The sequence below is a fragment of the Lepidochelys kempii genome, chromosome 20, assembly GCF_965140285.1.
Source record: "Lepidochelys kempii isolate rLepKem1 chromosome 20, rLepKem1.hap1, whole genome shotgun sequence".
Taxonomy (NCBI): Eukaryota; Metazoa; Chordata; order Testudines; family Cheloniidae; genus Lepidochelys; species Lepidochelys kempii.
In genome coordinates this window covers 6,706,081-6,723,445 of record NC_136399.1, presented here as the reverse complement: position 1 = coordinate 6,723,445, position 17,365 = coordinate 6,706,081, and the positions used below count along the sequence as shown (strand labels likewise).

The window sequence follows — 17,365 nt, the reverse complement described above, 5'->3', positions numbered from 1 at the left end:
ATTTGGTACCCTCCCCCAACACACACACACACAACAGTGCAAGGAGTCCATGTGAAACTTCAGCTTGTACAGAATTCCCACTCACTGCAAGCATACCTGATCCCCAGGGAGGGGCAGCAGATTTGTATAATTTTTGGTGGTGCCCAGAACGGGTTCAAGTCCCCACCCCCACACCTGCCCTAAGGCTCTGGGAGCAGGTTTGGGTGTGGGAGGGGTGTGGGCTATGGGAGTGAGTTTGGGTGCTGGGTGCGGGCTCTGGGCTGGGGTGCAGGAAGGGGGTGTGGGCTCTGGGAGGGGCTTTGGGGTGCAGGATCTGGGATGGAGTTTGGGGGCAGGAGGGGGGCGTTGGCTCTGGGAGGGAGTTTGGGTGTGGGGTGCAGGCTCTGGGCAGGGGGTTGGGGTGTAGGAGCGAGTTTGGGGTGCAGACTCTGGGAGGAAGTTTGGATGCGGAAGGGGGTTTGGGGTGCAGACTGTTGGCGGGAGTTTAGGTGCAGGAGGGGGTGAGGGGTGCAGGCTCTGGGAGGGAGTTTGAGTGTGAGGTTTGGGCTCTGGGCTGGGGCAGAGGGCTGGAGTGCGGGGGGAGGGGGTTCAGCACTTACCTCGGGCGGCTCTTGAAAGTGACCAGCACCCCCCTCTGGCAGCGGCTCCAAGGCAGGGGGCCGGGGGTCTCCACGCGCCACCACCCACAGGCACCGCCCCCGCAGCTCCCATTGGCTGCAGTTCCAAAGGCAGGGTCGGCGCTTCGGGCTGGGGCAGCATGTGGAGACATACCTCCCAGGGGCCGCAGGGACATGCCGGCCGCTTCTGGGAGTGGCGTGCTGCGCCGAGCGACGGTGGGCAGGAAGCCACTTTAGCCTCACTGCACTGACGGTAGTGGTGGCGGGGGCCACTGGGTCCTTTTAAAGCCTACACCCCTCACCCCCTCCTGCACCTAAACTCCCTCCAACAGTCTGCACCCCAAACCCCCTTCCGCACCCAAACTTCCCCCCAGAGTCTGAACCCCAAACCCGCTCCTACACCCCAACCCCCTGCCCAGAGCCTGCACCCCAAACCCTCTTCTGCACCCAAACTTCCTCCCAGAGTCTGAACCCCAAACCCGCTCCTACACCCCAACCCCCTGCCCAGAGCCTGCACCCCAAACCCCCTTCCGCACCCAAACTTCCTCCCAGAGTCTGAACCCCAAACCCGCTCCTACACCCCAACCCCCTGCCCAGAGCCTGCACCCCAAACCCTCTTCCGCACCCAAACTTCCTCCCAGAGTCTGAACCCCAAACCCGCTCCTACACCCCAACCCCCTGCCCAGAGCCTGCACCCCAAACCCCCTTCTGCACCCAAACTTCCTCCCAGAGTCTGAACCCCAAACCCACTCCTACACCCCAACCCCCCACCCAGAGCCTGCACCCCGCACCCAAACTCCCTCCCAGAGCCCGCACCCCCTCCTGCACCCCAACCCCCAGCCCAGAGCCCATACCCAGCGACGTGTGGAGACCCCCGGCCCCCTGCCTAGGAGCCACTGCCAGAGGGGGGTGCGAGACACTCTGTGGGAGGTGTTTAGGGGCTGCAGATGGGGCCACGGGAGAGACCTGGCCCCTAACATTGGTGGAGCCGGGGCCCTGTGCTCTGAATATTCCTGGAGCACGGGCACCACGGGCCCATACAACTTGCTGCTCCTGTCCCCAGGAATCCCATAGAGAGACATGGGGTAGAAAAGATGGTTTTGACCACGGACAATTTCTATTATTCCATGTCCCAAAGCCATCTCTTATGCAGCATCAATTTTGCTACTTTGTCTCCTGCACGCTAGCACAAATAAGTGTGGATACGCATCTGGGGCAGCAGATTCTTAACGGGTATAAATCAGCGTAGCGCCATTAATGCCAGAGAAGCTATGCTGATTTATGCCAGCTGACGATCTCTAGCCCATAGCTGTTCACTTGGCAGGAAGTCTGGGGTTCTGAGGCTTAAGAGATGAGCTGTGCAAATAACGGACTTTTATCGGGCAGTTCCGTAAAAAAATATTAAAATTGCTTTGGCTGGAACCAAGAATGATCATTTTTGGGACATTTTTGGCAAATTAAACCCTGGGGGGAAGCAAATCATTTCAAAACCAAAACATTTTAGCTCTATATGTTTCATTTCCGTTTTGACCCTTTGTAAACATTTTTGATTTTTAGCCAATAAACTTTTGAAGTGACAAGCCATTTGGGACCAAAAACATCAGCAGGTTTTGTTTCCAAAATGGCAAAAGGAAACATTTTTATTTTTACCAAAACAATTTGGTGAAACCAACACAAATTTGCAAAATGTTTCAGTGTCACCAAATCGTCATTTTTCACCGGGAAAAAAATATAGGACAATTTTTTCCCAGCTGTAGTTAACAATCTATTAACAATTTTTCGATGCAACAAATCCTGCATCTTGGCAGGGCGTTAGACGAGATGACCCTGGCGAGCCCTTCTGATCCTATGATTCTTTATTGTCATCTATCTTCATATGTTTTTAGTGGATATGGAAGCCAAAAATAATACCTGCAAAGTCCAATGGAAGTTCGGCAAAGACTGAGTAACCTAGTACATCAAGGGTGTGAGCCTAATTCTCAGTTACCGCAGTCCCGCAACAAAAGACGAACCCAACCAGGAGTTTAAGGCAAGAGCCTAGTTTAAAAACTCAGCCATGTGACGTTAATGACACAATGCAGTTTATTGGTGATGCACAGAGTGAAAAGCAGCCGGTCCTTTAACAAGAATGAGGCATTTTATGAACATCACACAGGAGTGGGCCCGCGGAAAGGAAATAGGAGGGACACGTTGACTCAGGGCCTCTATTAACGTTCACGATGCTAAATGGGTGGGATTCATGCCCTCTGCGGAAAGCCAGGACAATTCACCGTATTCCTTGTCCTGACCAAGCCCTGAAACACATATGAGCTGATGCAGTGAAATTCAGGAGAAAGTGGCGGAGTGGAAAAACCCAGGGTTACTTCATGAGTGTGGAAATAACCTTGGACATCCACAGCAACCAGAACGCTGAAAACGTAGGGCCTGATTCTGATTTCACTTACACTGGCGTAAGTCAGGAGTTCGTCAACGGGCCTGATTCTCTGCTATCCTGCGCAGTTATTTATGGGGAGTCTCACACACACATTGCACCACGGCAGGGCAACGGAGAATCGGACTTGATGGAATTACACCAGTGCAGGACAAACATAAGGGAGAGGAGAATCAGGCCCCTGGGCACTACACTGGACTAAAATTGGTGCAATTGACTACAGAGACAAGTCCTGAATGAGGCAAAGCTATAGGAAAGTATATCCGCGCTGCTACAGTTCTCTCAGTTTCCCAATGAGCAATGGGTCAGATGCCATCTCTACTCTCTCAGTTACTCCCATTCAGACCTATTGACTTCAGTGCAACTGAGGGCAAAATTTTGTCCCAAGATGAGGGGTTTTTTCCCCATGAATGTTGAAAGGTGGGGTGGGAGTTCCCATCGCCAAGCAGCAAAAACCGGGGTTAATTCAAAGGTCCCTGAGTTGAGTTTTTACGCTCTATCTAGTTAATTTTTTGCTTGATGAAGAGGATGTCGAGATATATTTTACGCTAGAGCTGCTTCCCCCTCCCGAAGTGACCCCCCCTCCATAGCCAAAACCGCTTCCTCCTAAACCAATCCCACTTCCGCCAACACTGATCCCACTTTTGCCACCAATTCCAAAACCACTCCCACTGCCAATTCCAAGGCCGAAACTGCCTCCTCCACCACCAAGACTGAGGCCACTTCCACGACCTCCACCTCCTCCACCAAGGACATATCTGCTTCCAACTCCGCCACCGCTGCCAGCTACGCTCGTGGTGCTGTTGACCACAGCTGCAAGAAAAAGATCCCTCTGGTTATTCAGAAAGCAGCTTGTGATTTCCAAAGAGAGACAAATTCTGGTGTTACATCTAACTAAGCTGGCTGGAAATTTTCTACCACTGTTTTATGAAGGAAATTTGGGGTTTTGACCAAATGAAATTTTTCCTTGGAAAATTGCAATTTTTCTTTGAAAAACCAAATGCCTGAAAACCTAAGTATTTCAATTCAGAAATGCTAATGAAGTGCCTCATGGGAGTTGTAATTCGGACATGTGCCTCATGTCCCCATTCCCCTCTATGGGCCAAGCTCCACAGCTGGGCAACCGTTCCCATAATGCATCATGGCCAAGGACATAATGCACAGCCTCTGTTCATCAAGAGGGGAGACCATGGTGCATCATGGGAAATGTAGTCTGACTAGGGACCCCCGCCTATACAAGAGAGTGGATGTATGAGACACCCAAACTACAACTCCCCGAGGCACTGTGGTGGCATTTCTGAATTGAATTTCTTCAGGTTTTGGCTGAAATATTTTGGTTTTTGCTATTTTGGCCAAATATCAAAAATACGCACACTGCTTCATTTTCAGACCAGCTCTAATTCTGACAAATGAAAGTGAATCCTTGAGATACTTACAGATGCTCACAGGATCAGCATATTCTCCAGACATCCTGTCGGGGAAAGAAAAGTAATTAATGTAAATCACCCCATAAATCACTATAATACAATTACTAAACTTTGAAATATAGAGGGCGTAAATGCTTCCCAAAAGGACAAGGGGTCTGATTCTCATTCACACTAATTATGACAAAATTTGCAAAAGATCTCAGGGGCAGATTTTCAAGGGCTCTGCACCCAAAATTTTCATACGAACCCAACATCTCATGATCAGTGGAACTAGAATCAAAGGGCCAACGTTCCCCGCCTGGACTTTTATTGGGAAGACACCAGGGGAACAGAGAATGTGGGGAGTTAGTCTGGAAGCAACCCAGCCTCATGGGCAGAAACTTTGTTGATTTATTCCAGCTGAGGATCCGGCCCCATAATTACCACACACTATTTGTGTATTGCATCTACCTGCATTCTTCTCCCTCCAGCAGTTTCCTGTAGGTGGCAATCTCAATATCCAGGGCCAGCTTGACGTTCATCAGCTCCTGATAATCATGCAGCAAACGAGCCAGTTCATCCTTGGTGGTCTGAAGGGCGTTCTGAAGATCAGCAAGCTTACCCCGGGCATCTTTGAGGGCCAGCTCCCCACGTTGCTCAGCATCGGCAATGGCCGTTTGCAGCCCTGCAATCTGTAAGGGACAAATCATGAGATTCTAGTACTGGGAATTGTGATAAGGCTCATTCATGTCTGCGGAATGAGTCTGGAGATGATACTTATGCTGACTCACTCTACCCTTTGTTTGGATTTGAGTTGTTTCTTTTATAAGCTTGCTTAAGTGATATTTTGAAGGTTGCTCTGTGGGTGATGTTTTGACCATAGGATGTGCCTAAACTGGGCCACAATGGCTATAAAATATGTGCTGCCAAGGGGCAGTCAGAGAAAAACAGGAGAAAGTCCATGGTATTGAGTAAAGAGGATAGTAACCTGTGTACGTGTGCATGATCAGCGTGCGATCAGTGGTAACGAACCACCTGGAAAAGAGCAATAATCAAATGAAAACAGTGTGGGCGGCAAAAGTCCTGCAAACAGAAGCTTGCACAGGCATCCTGCATGTGTTGCATAAAACATGTAATACTGTACTGGATGGTGATGGAAAGAGAACTGATGGATTTGTAATTTGGATGTGTCTAAAATGTGGTAGACTGTAAGGGGTAGTCGGAGGTACATAGAAGAAATCCAGCAGGACCCCCTACGCCACAAGAGAAGGCAACTGGCCATTGTCTTTTTCCTGTATATCTGTCATTCGTCGCTTTAGTAGTAATTGAAATCACAAGGCATGCTTTTGGGTCAAGTCAAGGTTTGAATTAATAAACCTAAGGGTATGTGCCGCTGTAGCACTTCAGAGCCGAAGCAACCTATGCTACCGGGAGGGGTTCTCCTGTCGCTGTAGTTAATCCGCCTCTCTGAGAGGCGGTAACTAGGGCGATGAAAGAATTCTTCCGTCAATCCAGTGCTGTCTACACTAGTGGTTAGGTCAGAATAGCTATGTCTCTCAAAGGGTTGGATTTTTCACACCTCCGGAGAGATGTAATTATACCGATGTAAAATCCTAGTGTAGATCAGGCCTGAGTGTCCAGTAGCCAGTGTCACCCAAAGGGCAAGCTATGTAGTTCGTGGATTTCTAGCCCCTTAGATTTCTTTCTCTCTTTGCAAGATAGAAGGAAGAACATGGGCACTCAACTCTTAAACCATTTTCGTCCCTGATTTCTCAGCCTTCTATGAAATATCTCTAAGGTCCTGACAGAGAAACACCTGCAAACAGAAGGCTTACGACTGGGAGTAGTTCCATTGAAATTCTTAGGGCAGGTCTACACTATGGAGTTAAGTCGACCTAAGTTACGCAACTCCAGCTATGTGAATAATTGTGGTGTCTATATCGCGGTGTCTACATCGCGTTGGGTCGACGGGAGAAACTCTCCCGTCAACTTACTTTACACTTCCTGTTTCAGTGGAGTACTGGAGTCGATGGGAGAGCAATCTGTGGTCAATTTCGCAGGTCTTCACTAGACCTGCTAAATCGACCCCCAGTGGATTGATTGCCGCAGCGTTGATCCATGGTAAGTGTAGACATACCCTTAGGGTAGAAAGTACTATGGATAAAATTCTCAAAAGTATCTGATTTAGTAGCCTAAGTCCCATTTTCAAAAGGAATGTAGGCCCAGATCCAAAAAGGTACATACACTCCTAACTTCCAGTTTCAATAAGGGTTAGGCGCCTGGGCTCATTTGATAATGCCTCTTTAAGTGCCTAAGCCACTTTTGAAAATGAGATTTAAATTTCTAACTTACTTAGACACTTTGGAAATTTTTGCCTTTAGGTGCTTTTGACAGGTTTACCCTACATTCCTTACTGTTGTAAGGGTCAGATCCTGCATATATAACTGACTGAATTAAGCAGTTTCCAGGAGTTCTGATATTTATTATTGGTTTTAATGGTGACATACCAATCCGGGTCATGGAGGAGAGCGTGTTTTATTCCATACCAAATGACATTCCTTTCAGAATGCCAGACAGCACTGTTTGAGATACCTGTGACTATTCCAAGATGCCTTGAAATGTCAGAATAGTTTTGCACTTAAATATAATTGGCCATATCCTCAGCTGGTATAAATCACTGCAGCTCGATTGATTTCAATGAGTCAAAAAAATCACAGAAATATAGGGCTGTAAGAAACCTTAAGAGGTCATCTAGTCCAGCCCTCTGCACTGAGGCAGGACCCAAGTATACCTAGCTACGTGAGGATTTGGCCTAGAGAGCTTAAACAGAATCCTTTGACTTACATACCAGCTCCTTACATATCAGAAATCCAGTATTTCTAACCCCAACCATTCAAAAATCCACAAAATCATAAGACTGGCTTTAAAATCATACGTTTTTGTGTGTGTCCAGGTTTTTGAACCTTTATGACACGATGGAGACTCATTTCCAAGCTTTACTCTGCAACCATGAGAGCTAGAAACTTAATTAAAAAACAAAATAAGTAAATAAATAAATATAAGTTGAGATTCTCAACAAATAATTAGACTTAAAGAGCCGGGGCTTTAAGAAAAACACCAGCTATCACAAGAGTTGGCAACACAGAGAGTAGGTATCTCTCACAAGGTCACAGAGCTCATTAAAATAGTATGTAATAAACACCATAAATCATGTCAATTCCATATTAAGATCTTTCCCACCTGTTTTTTCACACTATCTAATTCAGCTTTCAGCCTCTGGATCATCCGGCTCACTTCAGAGATCTCATTCCTGGTGACCTTCAGGTCTTCACCATGTGTCGTGGCTGTGACCTGAAGCTCTTGATACTGAAAGACACAAGCCATAAGGTCATTAGAAAAGATTTTCATAACTGGAGTTGAAGACATGTTTCAAATTTCCAATTTCCCAATTTCAAATTGGGAAAAAATTGAATGCAATTTTCCCTCCTTTTTTCTACCACTTGGATGATTTTTTTTTACGCTGTTGAAAATTATCCTAATTTTAACATTTTTCAAAAAAAATTCATATTTAAAATAAATAAATAAATAAATTGGAGGAGGAACTAGATCGGGAGATGGAAAAAACTGCTGTCCAACCAGCTATCAGCATAATATCAAAGGAAATGTTTACCAATGCATGTGAGATATTCAGATCATAGAGTCATAGATTCTACAGCCAGTAGGGACCACTGTGATCATCTAGTCTGACCTCTTCTATAGCACAGGTCACAGAACTTCCCCCAAATAATTCCTAGAGCAGATCTTTCAGAAAAACATGCAATCTTGATTTTAAAATGGTCAGTGATGGAGAATCCACCACGACTCTGGGTAAATTGTATCAATAGTTAATTACACTCACCATTAAAAATTTACACCTTTACATTTACACATTTACATTTAGCCACATTAAAACACATGTGTTTGCTTGCGCTCAGTTTACCAAGCCATCTGAATCAGTGACCTCTCCTCTTCATTATTTACCACTCTGCCAGTTTGTGTCATCTGCAAACTTTATCAGTGATCATTGAAAGTTTTAAAAATTTTATCCTCTGTCTTTATTACCATTGGGCAGTGGATGGAAGCTTCATTTCATGAAAGAATTGAGGTTTCAAAATTTGTAATTCTCCGTGAAGGCAAATTCAAAAAAAATATTGTTTGGGGATGATTGAAACATTTGTTTTTGAACAATCCAAACATTTCATTTTGATTTCCAACTGTTTCTTTTGTAATATATTATCTCATTTTAAAAATTGAAATGAAAAGCCCTTTCTCCAGGAAAAAATAATTGAAATGTTTCATTCTGAACATACTCAAACTTTTTTCCCCTCGGTTTTCTTACGAAACGAAATTCGGGTGAACTTGACCTGATTTTGTGAAGTGTTTTGATTTTGGCTGGATGGCTTAGTCCAAAGGACTATGGCTCCATCAGAATTTCTCCAGCCAGTCTTTAAGTTTGTTTCATAATGCATTGAGCACACTTTTAGGCCCACGTGAACAAATACTTTAATAACAGTTACTAAGCAGTGATATAACTGACATTAGAAAATCCATATGGGTCCCCTCACTTATCCATAGGTATCATGTAAGGATATTCCAAGGGAATCATATTTTGACCCCAGAAAATGAGAGCACAACTGTGGAAGTTGAGGCTGATGGGATTAGGATGGCTTGATATGCCGAGGAGCACCATGGGTAACCTCCCCTGGAAAACCTGACTTGTGGTCACAGTGTACTAGACTGACAGAGCTATTGTCATTGAGAACATAAGAGACTGGCTGAGAACTTGGTTCTCTGAAGTGGTGATAAGAAGCCGGCATTCTTTTGCCAAGTGCTTTGAGTGCTATGGCTTCAAAGCACTAGGTCACAGCGACCTCTGAGGAGAATTCTCAGTCTACTCTTATACGCTCCTTAGCGGCATGATGACTCACCCTACTTTGGTACCAAGCCTCCGCCTCAGCCCGGCTCCTGTTAGCAATGTCTTCATACTGAGCTTTGACCTCAGCAATGATGCTGTTCAGGTCCAAATCTCGGTTGTTGTCCATTTGCAGGATGACGCTGGTGTCTCTGATCTGTCCTTGCACCTGAGCTAGTTCCTGTAGGTAACACAACACTGGACATAGTATTCCCCTCATGACCTGAATCATTCCAGGAGTTGCATCATGCAGAGAAAAATGTGACAGGTCTTTCGATTACAACATTGTCATTGGGGACAGAGCAATGTGGTCCCATGGGAAGGAGCCTCTGAATAGGAGCCTTACCGCTTCATAGACAGCTCGCAGGAAGTTTATCTCATCAATGAGGGAATCCACCTTTGCTTGAAGCTCCACTTTTTTCGTGTAGGCAGCATCCACTTCCTAAAAAAACACGCCAAATGTTGGGACAATGCTACCAAGGACAAGAGCTATTGGGTATGATTCTGATCCTGTTTATACTCAGGGTTTGTCTTCACTGCAAAAGTTATCGCGAGTTACTCCACTCGAATTACAAGCTCCAGCCACACTGGAAACAACACTGAACCAACCCAGAGCTGTAGCCTGTAGCTGAGCCCCCTGCATTACTAGCTTGAGCATCGACAACACTTTAGCCTCAAACCCCTCCTCCCACTGACGGGCCACATAGGTCACGTTGAAAACGCTGCTCAACTTGAGCGAGAGATTTGTGTGTGTGGACAGGAATTGGGTTGGGGCCACACTCAAGACATACCTAGGGCTAACACTGCAGTGAAGGCATAACCTAAAGCTGCTTTACATCAGTCTGGCCCGCCAAAGCAGTCTGGCCCGCCAAAGCAGTGTAAAGGGGCCTTTGTGCAAATGGCCCAGGCGTGGGAGTTATATTACCTTCGAGTTTGGTACCAAAACACCTTGGAGGATCTGGGTCTTAGTTACTGCAGATTCAAGCTGATGTAACTGAGAGCTGAATTTGGCCTTTTAAATGTTTTGGCTGCATTTTCTAAGGTTCTGTTTATAAATGGTTAACGGGTGTTATAAGCGTATTACAGACATGTATTGGTGGCAGTTATCACCAGTTTGGTTGATGGTGTTATAAGCAACCTACTGGTCTGTTGGACTCCATAACAAATGACAATAATCTATTTTTTTAAAACTATTAACTAATACATGTTTTAAAAGAGACCTTAATATAAAGCATGGCCAATTTTTCTTTGTCATTTCTTTCAAGAAAAATACACCTGTCCCCCCAGAAATGACAATGCAATAAGTAAGACACTTAATGCAACAACTGTGACTCTCAATACAGGATGGATTTGTCCTGGATTTTAACAGAAATTATAATACATAGGAATTTTTCTTTGCAGTATTATCGTTTTGTTTCTTGTTCAGTGTCTACAGTTCTAGACTTCTGCAACAGCCTGCTGCCTTATCCTCAGATAGCTACAGAGTAATGAGAGAGAGAGAGCGCGCGCGATGCATTGCCCACCTTTTTGAGCACCACAAATTCATTTTCTGCAGATGTGCGCCTGTGGATTTCCTCTTCAAATCTGTTGGGTAAAGAGATATGTTTGAAATCTAGCTTCTCAACTACGAGGCAAAAGTAGTAAGCAGTAGTGCAAGGCATGTGTCTGCCAGGTTCTCACATACAATGCTAATCTCTGGAAACTTCATTTGGATGATGACTGCTAACTTTGCAGCCTCCAAAGTAACACTTTGTTGCAGTGGATCAGAGACATTATTCAACACATTACACTCTTCATTCAGTACACCAGTACACCAGTAGTTTGGACCTGGAGCGTTGCTGTGTTTTTCTGAACAGTATAATAGTTTTGTTGTTATATCATGAGTGTGTCCCCTTTATCATCTTTGAGACAAGATTATGTTTATCTTGGTGTTTATGGCTGAGATTTCCAAGAGAGTTTACATGGAGTTAAGCACCCAAATTGTACGAAAAGATACTACAGTGATGAGCATGTTAGACGGATAAGATAAGATAAGATGATATAAAATAAATATGTCATTGGTTAGATTAGATAGATAGATAGATAGATAGATAGATAGATAGATAGATAGATAGATAGATAGATAGATAGATAGATAGATCAAGGGGGTGCATGGGGATAGATAGATAGATAAATAGATAGATAGATAATTTCATATGCTATAAAAATATTTTTTTCTGAGATTGATGAGCATACCATAAAATCTGTATACAGTTCAAGGCAAACAGATTGCTTATTATGTTAGTTATGGCTCTGAGAATTGTCCTGAAAGCAGAGCAGATTTGATTATCCTGTAACTACACGATTTAAAAGCTCTTGTTATTTTAATAGGAACAAAAATAGCTCCTGCATGAACCACAACCAGAAATCCATGCCAAGGAAAGGCAACAAAACCATTACATTTCCCAGGTTGGTCTTTCTGACTTACTTCTTTCTAAAATCTTCCACAGGATCCTGCACGACCCTCAGCTCTCCATCTAGCCGACCTCTGTCAGTTACTAGGCTATCTAGGTGCCGCCTCAGGCTATTGATATATGCCTCAAAAAGGGGGTCGATAGGGATCTTAGTGATTGTGGTGTCCTGCTGCTGCAAGAGGTCCCATTTGGTCTCCAGCACCTTATTCTGCTGCTCCAGGAATCGAACCTGAAACCCAACAGGCAAGAGGATATAATTGCTGGACAATATCCCCATGGCATTGGGCCAGACTCTGCTGTCAGTTACACAGGTGTAAATCAGGCTCAGCTTCGTTGAAGTTGATGGAATTACTCCCACTAAGAGAGATGAAGCAGAAATTCTTCTTGGTTCTTCTTTTAGAATCAAGACGAGAGGGGAAGCTATCACATCAGAACATCGATGGACCAGCTCCTCAGCTGGTGTGAATCCACTTAGCTCCGTTGAAGGCTTTGGAGATATACTGATTAATGCCAGCTGAAGCTTTGGCCCTATTGATGGGAGCCAGTTTACAATAGCTGCTGATTTATGACAGTTAAGAATCTGGCCCTATATAAGTGCTAAGCAGAGAGGCAGAATATTCCACTGTGACATTTTCAAGGAAAAATTAAGATAAGGCATAATAAAAGGAAGTTGGTTATCCCCAAACAGCTGCATAAAAAATAAAAAATATTAATAATAAGTAATAATAATAATAATTAGATAGATAGAGGGGGTGGATGGAGATAGATAGATAGTTAGATAGATAGATAGATTAGATAGATAGATAGGGTGGATGGAGATAGATAGATGATAGATAGAGGGGGTGGATGGAGATAGATAGATAGATAGATAGATAGATAGATAGATAGATAGATAGATAGATAGATAGATAGATAGATAGATAGATAGATAGATAGATAGATAGAGGGGGTGGATGGAGATAGATAGATAGATAGATAGATAGATAGATAGATAGATAGATAGATAGAGGGGGTGGATGGAGATAGATAGATAGATAGATAGATAGATAGATAGATAGATAGATAGATAGATAGATAGAGGGGGTGGATGGAGATAGATAGATAGAGGGGGTGGATGGAGATAGATAGATAGATAGATAGATAGATAGATAGATAGATAGATAGATAGATAGATAGATAGATAGATAAACTTTATTAAACCATATAGTAAGTACATTGAAGTCACTTTGGACCGGATTCACTCATGTGAGAAGTCCCATTGAAATCCACGGGCTGACTCACACGCTTGATGCATCATAGTGCAATTACGCCCATATTTAAGTATCTTGTCAAATCCAGTCTGTTACAGCTGAGATTCAAATCAGCTGCTGTGTTGCGGAGGCACAAATGTGTGACATACAGCCATGGAGACAGAGGGAGACACATGGGTGGGGGCATGGAGAGGAGAAAGAGAGAGATTACGTTTCATTTGTACCATTATAAACACCTGAAAAAAATGTGCTTGGCAATAGCATTGCCAATAACGCCTCGTTACTGCATGTCGTTTTGCGCATTCATGTCCAACCCGAACCCAGGGCCCTGACTTGACTTTTCAGTCAGTCCTTACTTGATACCAATAATAGGTTGCATGAGTAAGGAATGAATAAAAATGGAATAAGAACCTAACTCCTAACCAGGATGCTGCCTCGAGATGTGGTCTTCAAGGCCAACATCCAAAAGGGCTATTAACTCCTTCTTCTTCTGCGGGACACGGATGTCTCCCGTGCTGTTGGATTCCTCGTGCCTGGGATGCTGAATTGTTGGTCTCACCTTGTCGATGAACGATGCAAATTCGTTGTTGAGGGTCTTGATCTGCTCCCTTTCCTGCACTTTCACTTTCTGGACCTCCGGGTCAATTTCGATGTTGAGGGGCGCCAGGAGGTTGGGGTTGACGGTGACTTGCTGGATGCCGCCAGGAGACAAAACAGGGCCTCCTCTGCCTCCACCACTGAGCCCGCTGCCACCGTATCCCCCACCAACCCCGTATCCTCCACTGACATACCCACTAGAGACAAATCCACTACTGCCACCAAATCCACCACGACCACCACAACCAGCACCACCGAATCCAAGCCCCACGCTCCGGAAGCCTCCACCCCCTATGCGGATGGAAGTGCTTTTGTTTCCGCCCAGGCTATGGAGGCTTCTGCTGCCAAAACCACCACCGTACCCTCCGCTTCTTCTCCCAACGCGAGACAAAGAAGCCGAACTGAAACCCGCTCTGTTGCCACTGGAAATGATGGTGGTGGTCGCAGCGTGTCCACTGAAACCCCTAGCCCCGCTCCCAGACTTAGAACTGAGCTTCCTGTTCATGGTGACCTGTCGGAGAGAAGAAACCAAAGAGTGTGACTCAGGATGAGAGCAGAGAGAGAGAGAGAGAGAAAACGAGACTGAGCCCCCTCTGAGATGGAAGCTGTGGCTTCTCCTTATATACTGTTGAAGGGCTGGGCTTGGTTGGAGCTAGTTAATTCATTAAGATTGTTTTCGGGCTTGGTTTTGCCTTGCAGCAACTCACCCTTTTCAACCCCCTTATACATTCACCTTTGAAGTGGATAAAAACACAGAAATCGCTTGTCGGCGTTCATGGCATGAAATTATGTATGTTACACAATGATTGTCTCACCTTGCTTGTCTTTTTTTCCCCGCACAGAACACGTTAATGCAAAATAATTAAAAGGAATCTACAAGGTTTTTAATTATTAGTGTGAATGCTCTGCAACATTTTACTTCAAAGCTGCATGCTTGGGACATCTCCTTCTCTCCGTTAGCAACTAGAAGTTTTATGGCCACATTCAGCTCCCACTTAAATTGGTTTTATATTACAACTTTAAGGGGCTTAGGCCCGGATTCCCGAAGGTGTTTAGGGTACAATGTAAAGAAGGCGATTAGTAATATCTATCTATCTATTCTAAGTGACATAGGCACTTAGGAGCCTAAGTGTCATTGAAAATCAGTGGATCTTAAATCATGTAGGTGCTCTTGAAAATTTCACCCAGCTCCTCAAATAGTGGATATCGGTGCAGCTGCTGGATCTGGCTCTATGAATTCCTTGAAGTTCACTCTCACTTTACTCAGATTTCATCCCCGCCAGAGGCTGCTGTCGTATTGTGACCAGTGCCTATCGCCAAGATTGTCTCACTGTTTCCTTACACTCCCCCATCTGTCCGTACCCATCTATTGTCTCTCGTCTTATACTTCAATTGTAAGTTCCGTGGGGCAGGGACTGTCTTTTTGTTAAGTGCTTGTACAGCACCTAACACAATAGGGTTCTGTTCCGTGACTGGGGCTCGTACGCATTACACTAAGACAAATAAATAATAATACACTGGCCAACCAACCTGCACTGCTAGTTACCCATTTTCTACCAGCTCTGGACCTATCCCAGCACTCCTGACTGATAGGTAAAGTCCAATTTCTGTTCACTGGGAATGTTGCCTGTGCTACCAGTGAACCACTGAGCCTCTCTTCTGCAAAGAGCAGGGTCTACTGAGCATCCACAGCTCCAGCCAAAAGCAACGGGAGCTCCAATTGCTCAGCATTTCCGAAAGCTACGTCAATATGGTACATTTCACAAGCACTGTGTTTTCCTGCTATAAATAAAGACGGCCCCCTTCTGGTGTTTTGTCAGGAGCCTTATACTTAGGAAACTAATAATGAGCTTTGGCCTCCGTGAAGCATTTTCTTCCTTGCAAGAGCGCGTGTCATGGCAAGAGGGTATTAAGGCTCTTGAGTATGACTGAACGATATTGATGTTTATTTATAATACATCGCACAGCTAATATTACATTTCCTCTTCCCCCAGAGCACAAACGTTTGTTGGGTCAGATCCCCCACTGATGTAAATCAACATCGCTTCACTGATGTAAATGGAGACACGCTCATTTACACCAGCTGAGGCGCTGTTTGAAAGTGAGGCTGGAACAAGGGCCTGATTCTGATCTCAATTACCCCACAGCAAATCTGCAGTAACCCAAGTGAATTCATTTAAGCCTAATTGTCCAGTGCCTTGCACGCTGCATCGTCAGTTTCACCTGTGCACACTAAGTGAGCATAAAGTCCGTGTCAGATCTCTCCCGTTTTGATATAGTGCATGTGAAAATGACTGCACAAGGGGCAAAGGTGGTGGGGAATCCGACACTGTTACTTTACAGAGCCCACACATTTCCACGTACGAAAGGCCAAAGGCATGACTCTTCTCCCATGTAAACTGACGTGAGTTTCACCAATGACTCCAGTGGATGCATGTTTGGCTGCCAAGCCCTGAGTGAAGCCACCGGGAGTTTTGCCAGTGGTTAAATGAGAGCTGGGATTTGGCACAAACCCTGGGAATGGCGAGGAAAGTGCAAGGGGCTGACCTAACTTGCGCTTTCATGCAAGAGCTTGGTTCAAAACTCAAGAGAGCAATAGGAATTGCAACAATTCTGTTTCCCAGCAACAGGCAGCGTCGAGCTGTTTGCAAAAACTGGTAGCATGGTTATTTTATATGCACATCAGAACAGCATTTTTGGAGCCTAGCCAACCAGTCACAGGTGTTGCATTTAGTGCTGGACATCTTCCTGGCCACTGACACTAGCAGATTTTGCATGGCTATACGACAAGGCTCAGGAAGCTGTCCCACAGGTGTGAGCATCTTCCATGCTTGCAGCATGCTCAACCTGGCAATGTACCTGCCATTCTACTGTACTGTACTCCTAGGTGTATGGCTCAGCAACATGGTATTTCTTATGCCTGCTTGCTTCCTTGTGTGGCGTTGGAGTGATGGGTGCCAGTAGCAACTTGCATGTTCCTTGACATTCATGTGTCACCCTGTCCATGGAGCATGGACCCCTGAATATCTGTCCAGATTAGGCTCTCATCAAGTCCAAGTTGCCAAGTACATACCACAGCAGTAGTATAATGGTGTGGACTTTACAGACCCCCCATTGACAAGCCTGATGCTTTAATCAGCCAGGCGGCCCCTAGAGGGAGAGTTTAGAATGCTAGCGGTCCTGGGTTCAAATCCCAGGCCAGACCTAGCAGAAATAGAATTGCTTTCCCTGTAGTTCTCCTGGTAGCAGCTTGGGCTGCTGCTGCTTCAAAGCTCAGCTTATGATGGGGGTATGGTCGTTGCAACTCTGTATAGCAGTGTTTCTAGTATGGGTGGCAGGAAGGCGGCATGAAATTCTCCGCCTTGTGTTATACTCAAGATCAGATTAGAAGTTATTAACAGTCCCTTCTGGCTTTTAAAAGCTATTAAAATAGACATGGCTGTGTAGCAGACCGTGGACTCACCAGTGCAGCGCCACCTGCTGGTCAGTCCAAGAATTAGCTCTTTCCAGCCTCAGAGCGCCTCCTGCTGGCTGGTTTCTCCCTGTTGGTACCTGCTTCCTCATCTCCACCACCTCTGGCCCCGTGTCCATCCCAGACCCCGGTGCCCCTTTCCTTGGGGCACTGCTCACAACAATGCCCCCGCATTCTGGGTCTCCCCT

General features: G+C 45.3%; 1 protein-coding gene across 1 annotated transcript; it reads right to left on the bottom strand.

Moving 5' to 3' along the window:
• Positions 1-3,544: 3,544 nt before the first annotated feature.
• LOC140901116 (keratin, type II cytoskeletal 75) lies at positions 3,545-14,210 on the bottom strand. The gene is made up of 9 exons (XM_073319377.2): positions 13,668-14,210; positions 11,873-12,087; positions 10,929-10,989; positions 9,752-9,847; positions 9,422-9,586; positions 7,695-7,820; positions 4,926-5,146; positions 4,485-4,519; positions 3,545-3,861 (listed from the first exon to the last, which is right to left on the bottom strand). The coding sequence occupies exons 1-9, from the start codon at positions 14,208-14,210 to the stop codon at positions 3,545-3,547; spliced, it is 1,779 nt and encodes a 592-aa protein (XP_073175478.1).
• Between the last annotated feature and the right edge of the window lie 3,155 nt (positions 14,211-17,365).

Coding starts and splice junctions, on each gene's coding strand:
- LOC140901116 (XM_073319377.2), bottom strand. CDS start 14,210: ATGAACAGGAAGCTCAGTTCTAAGTCTGGGAGCGGGGCTAGGGGTTTC. Junction 9,848..10,928: donor AATTTGTGGTGCTCAAAAAG/GTGGGCAATGCA, acceptor GTGTTTTTTTAG/GAAGTGGATGCTGCCTACAC. Junction 4,520..4,925: donor CTGGAGGGAGAAGAATGCAG/GTAGATGCAATA, acceptor TTTCCCCGACAG/GATGTCTGGAGAATATGCTG.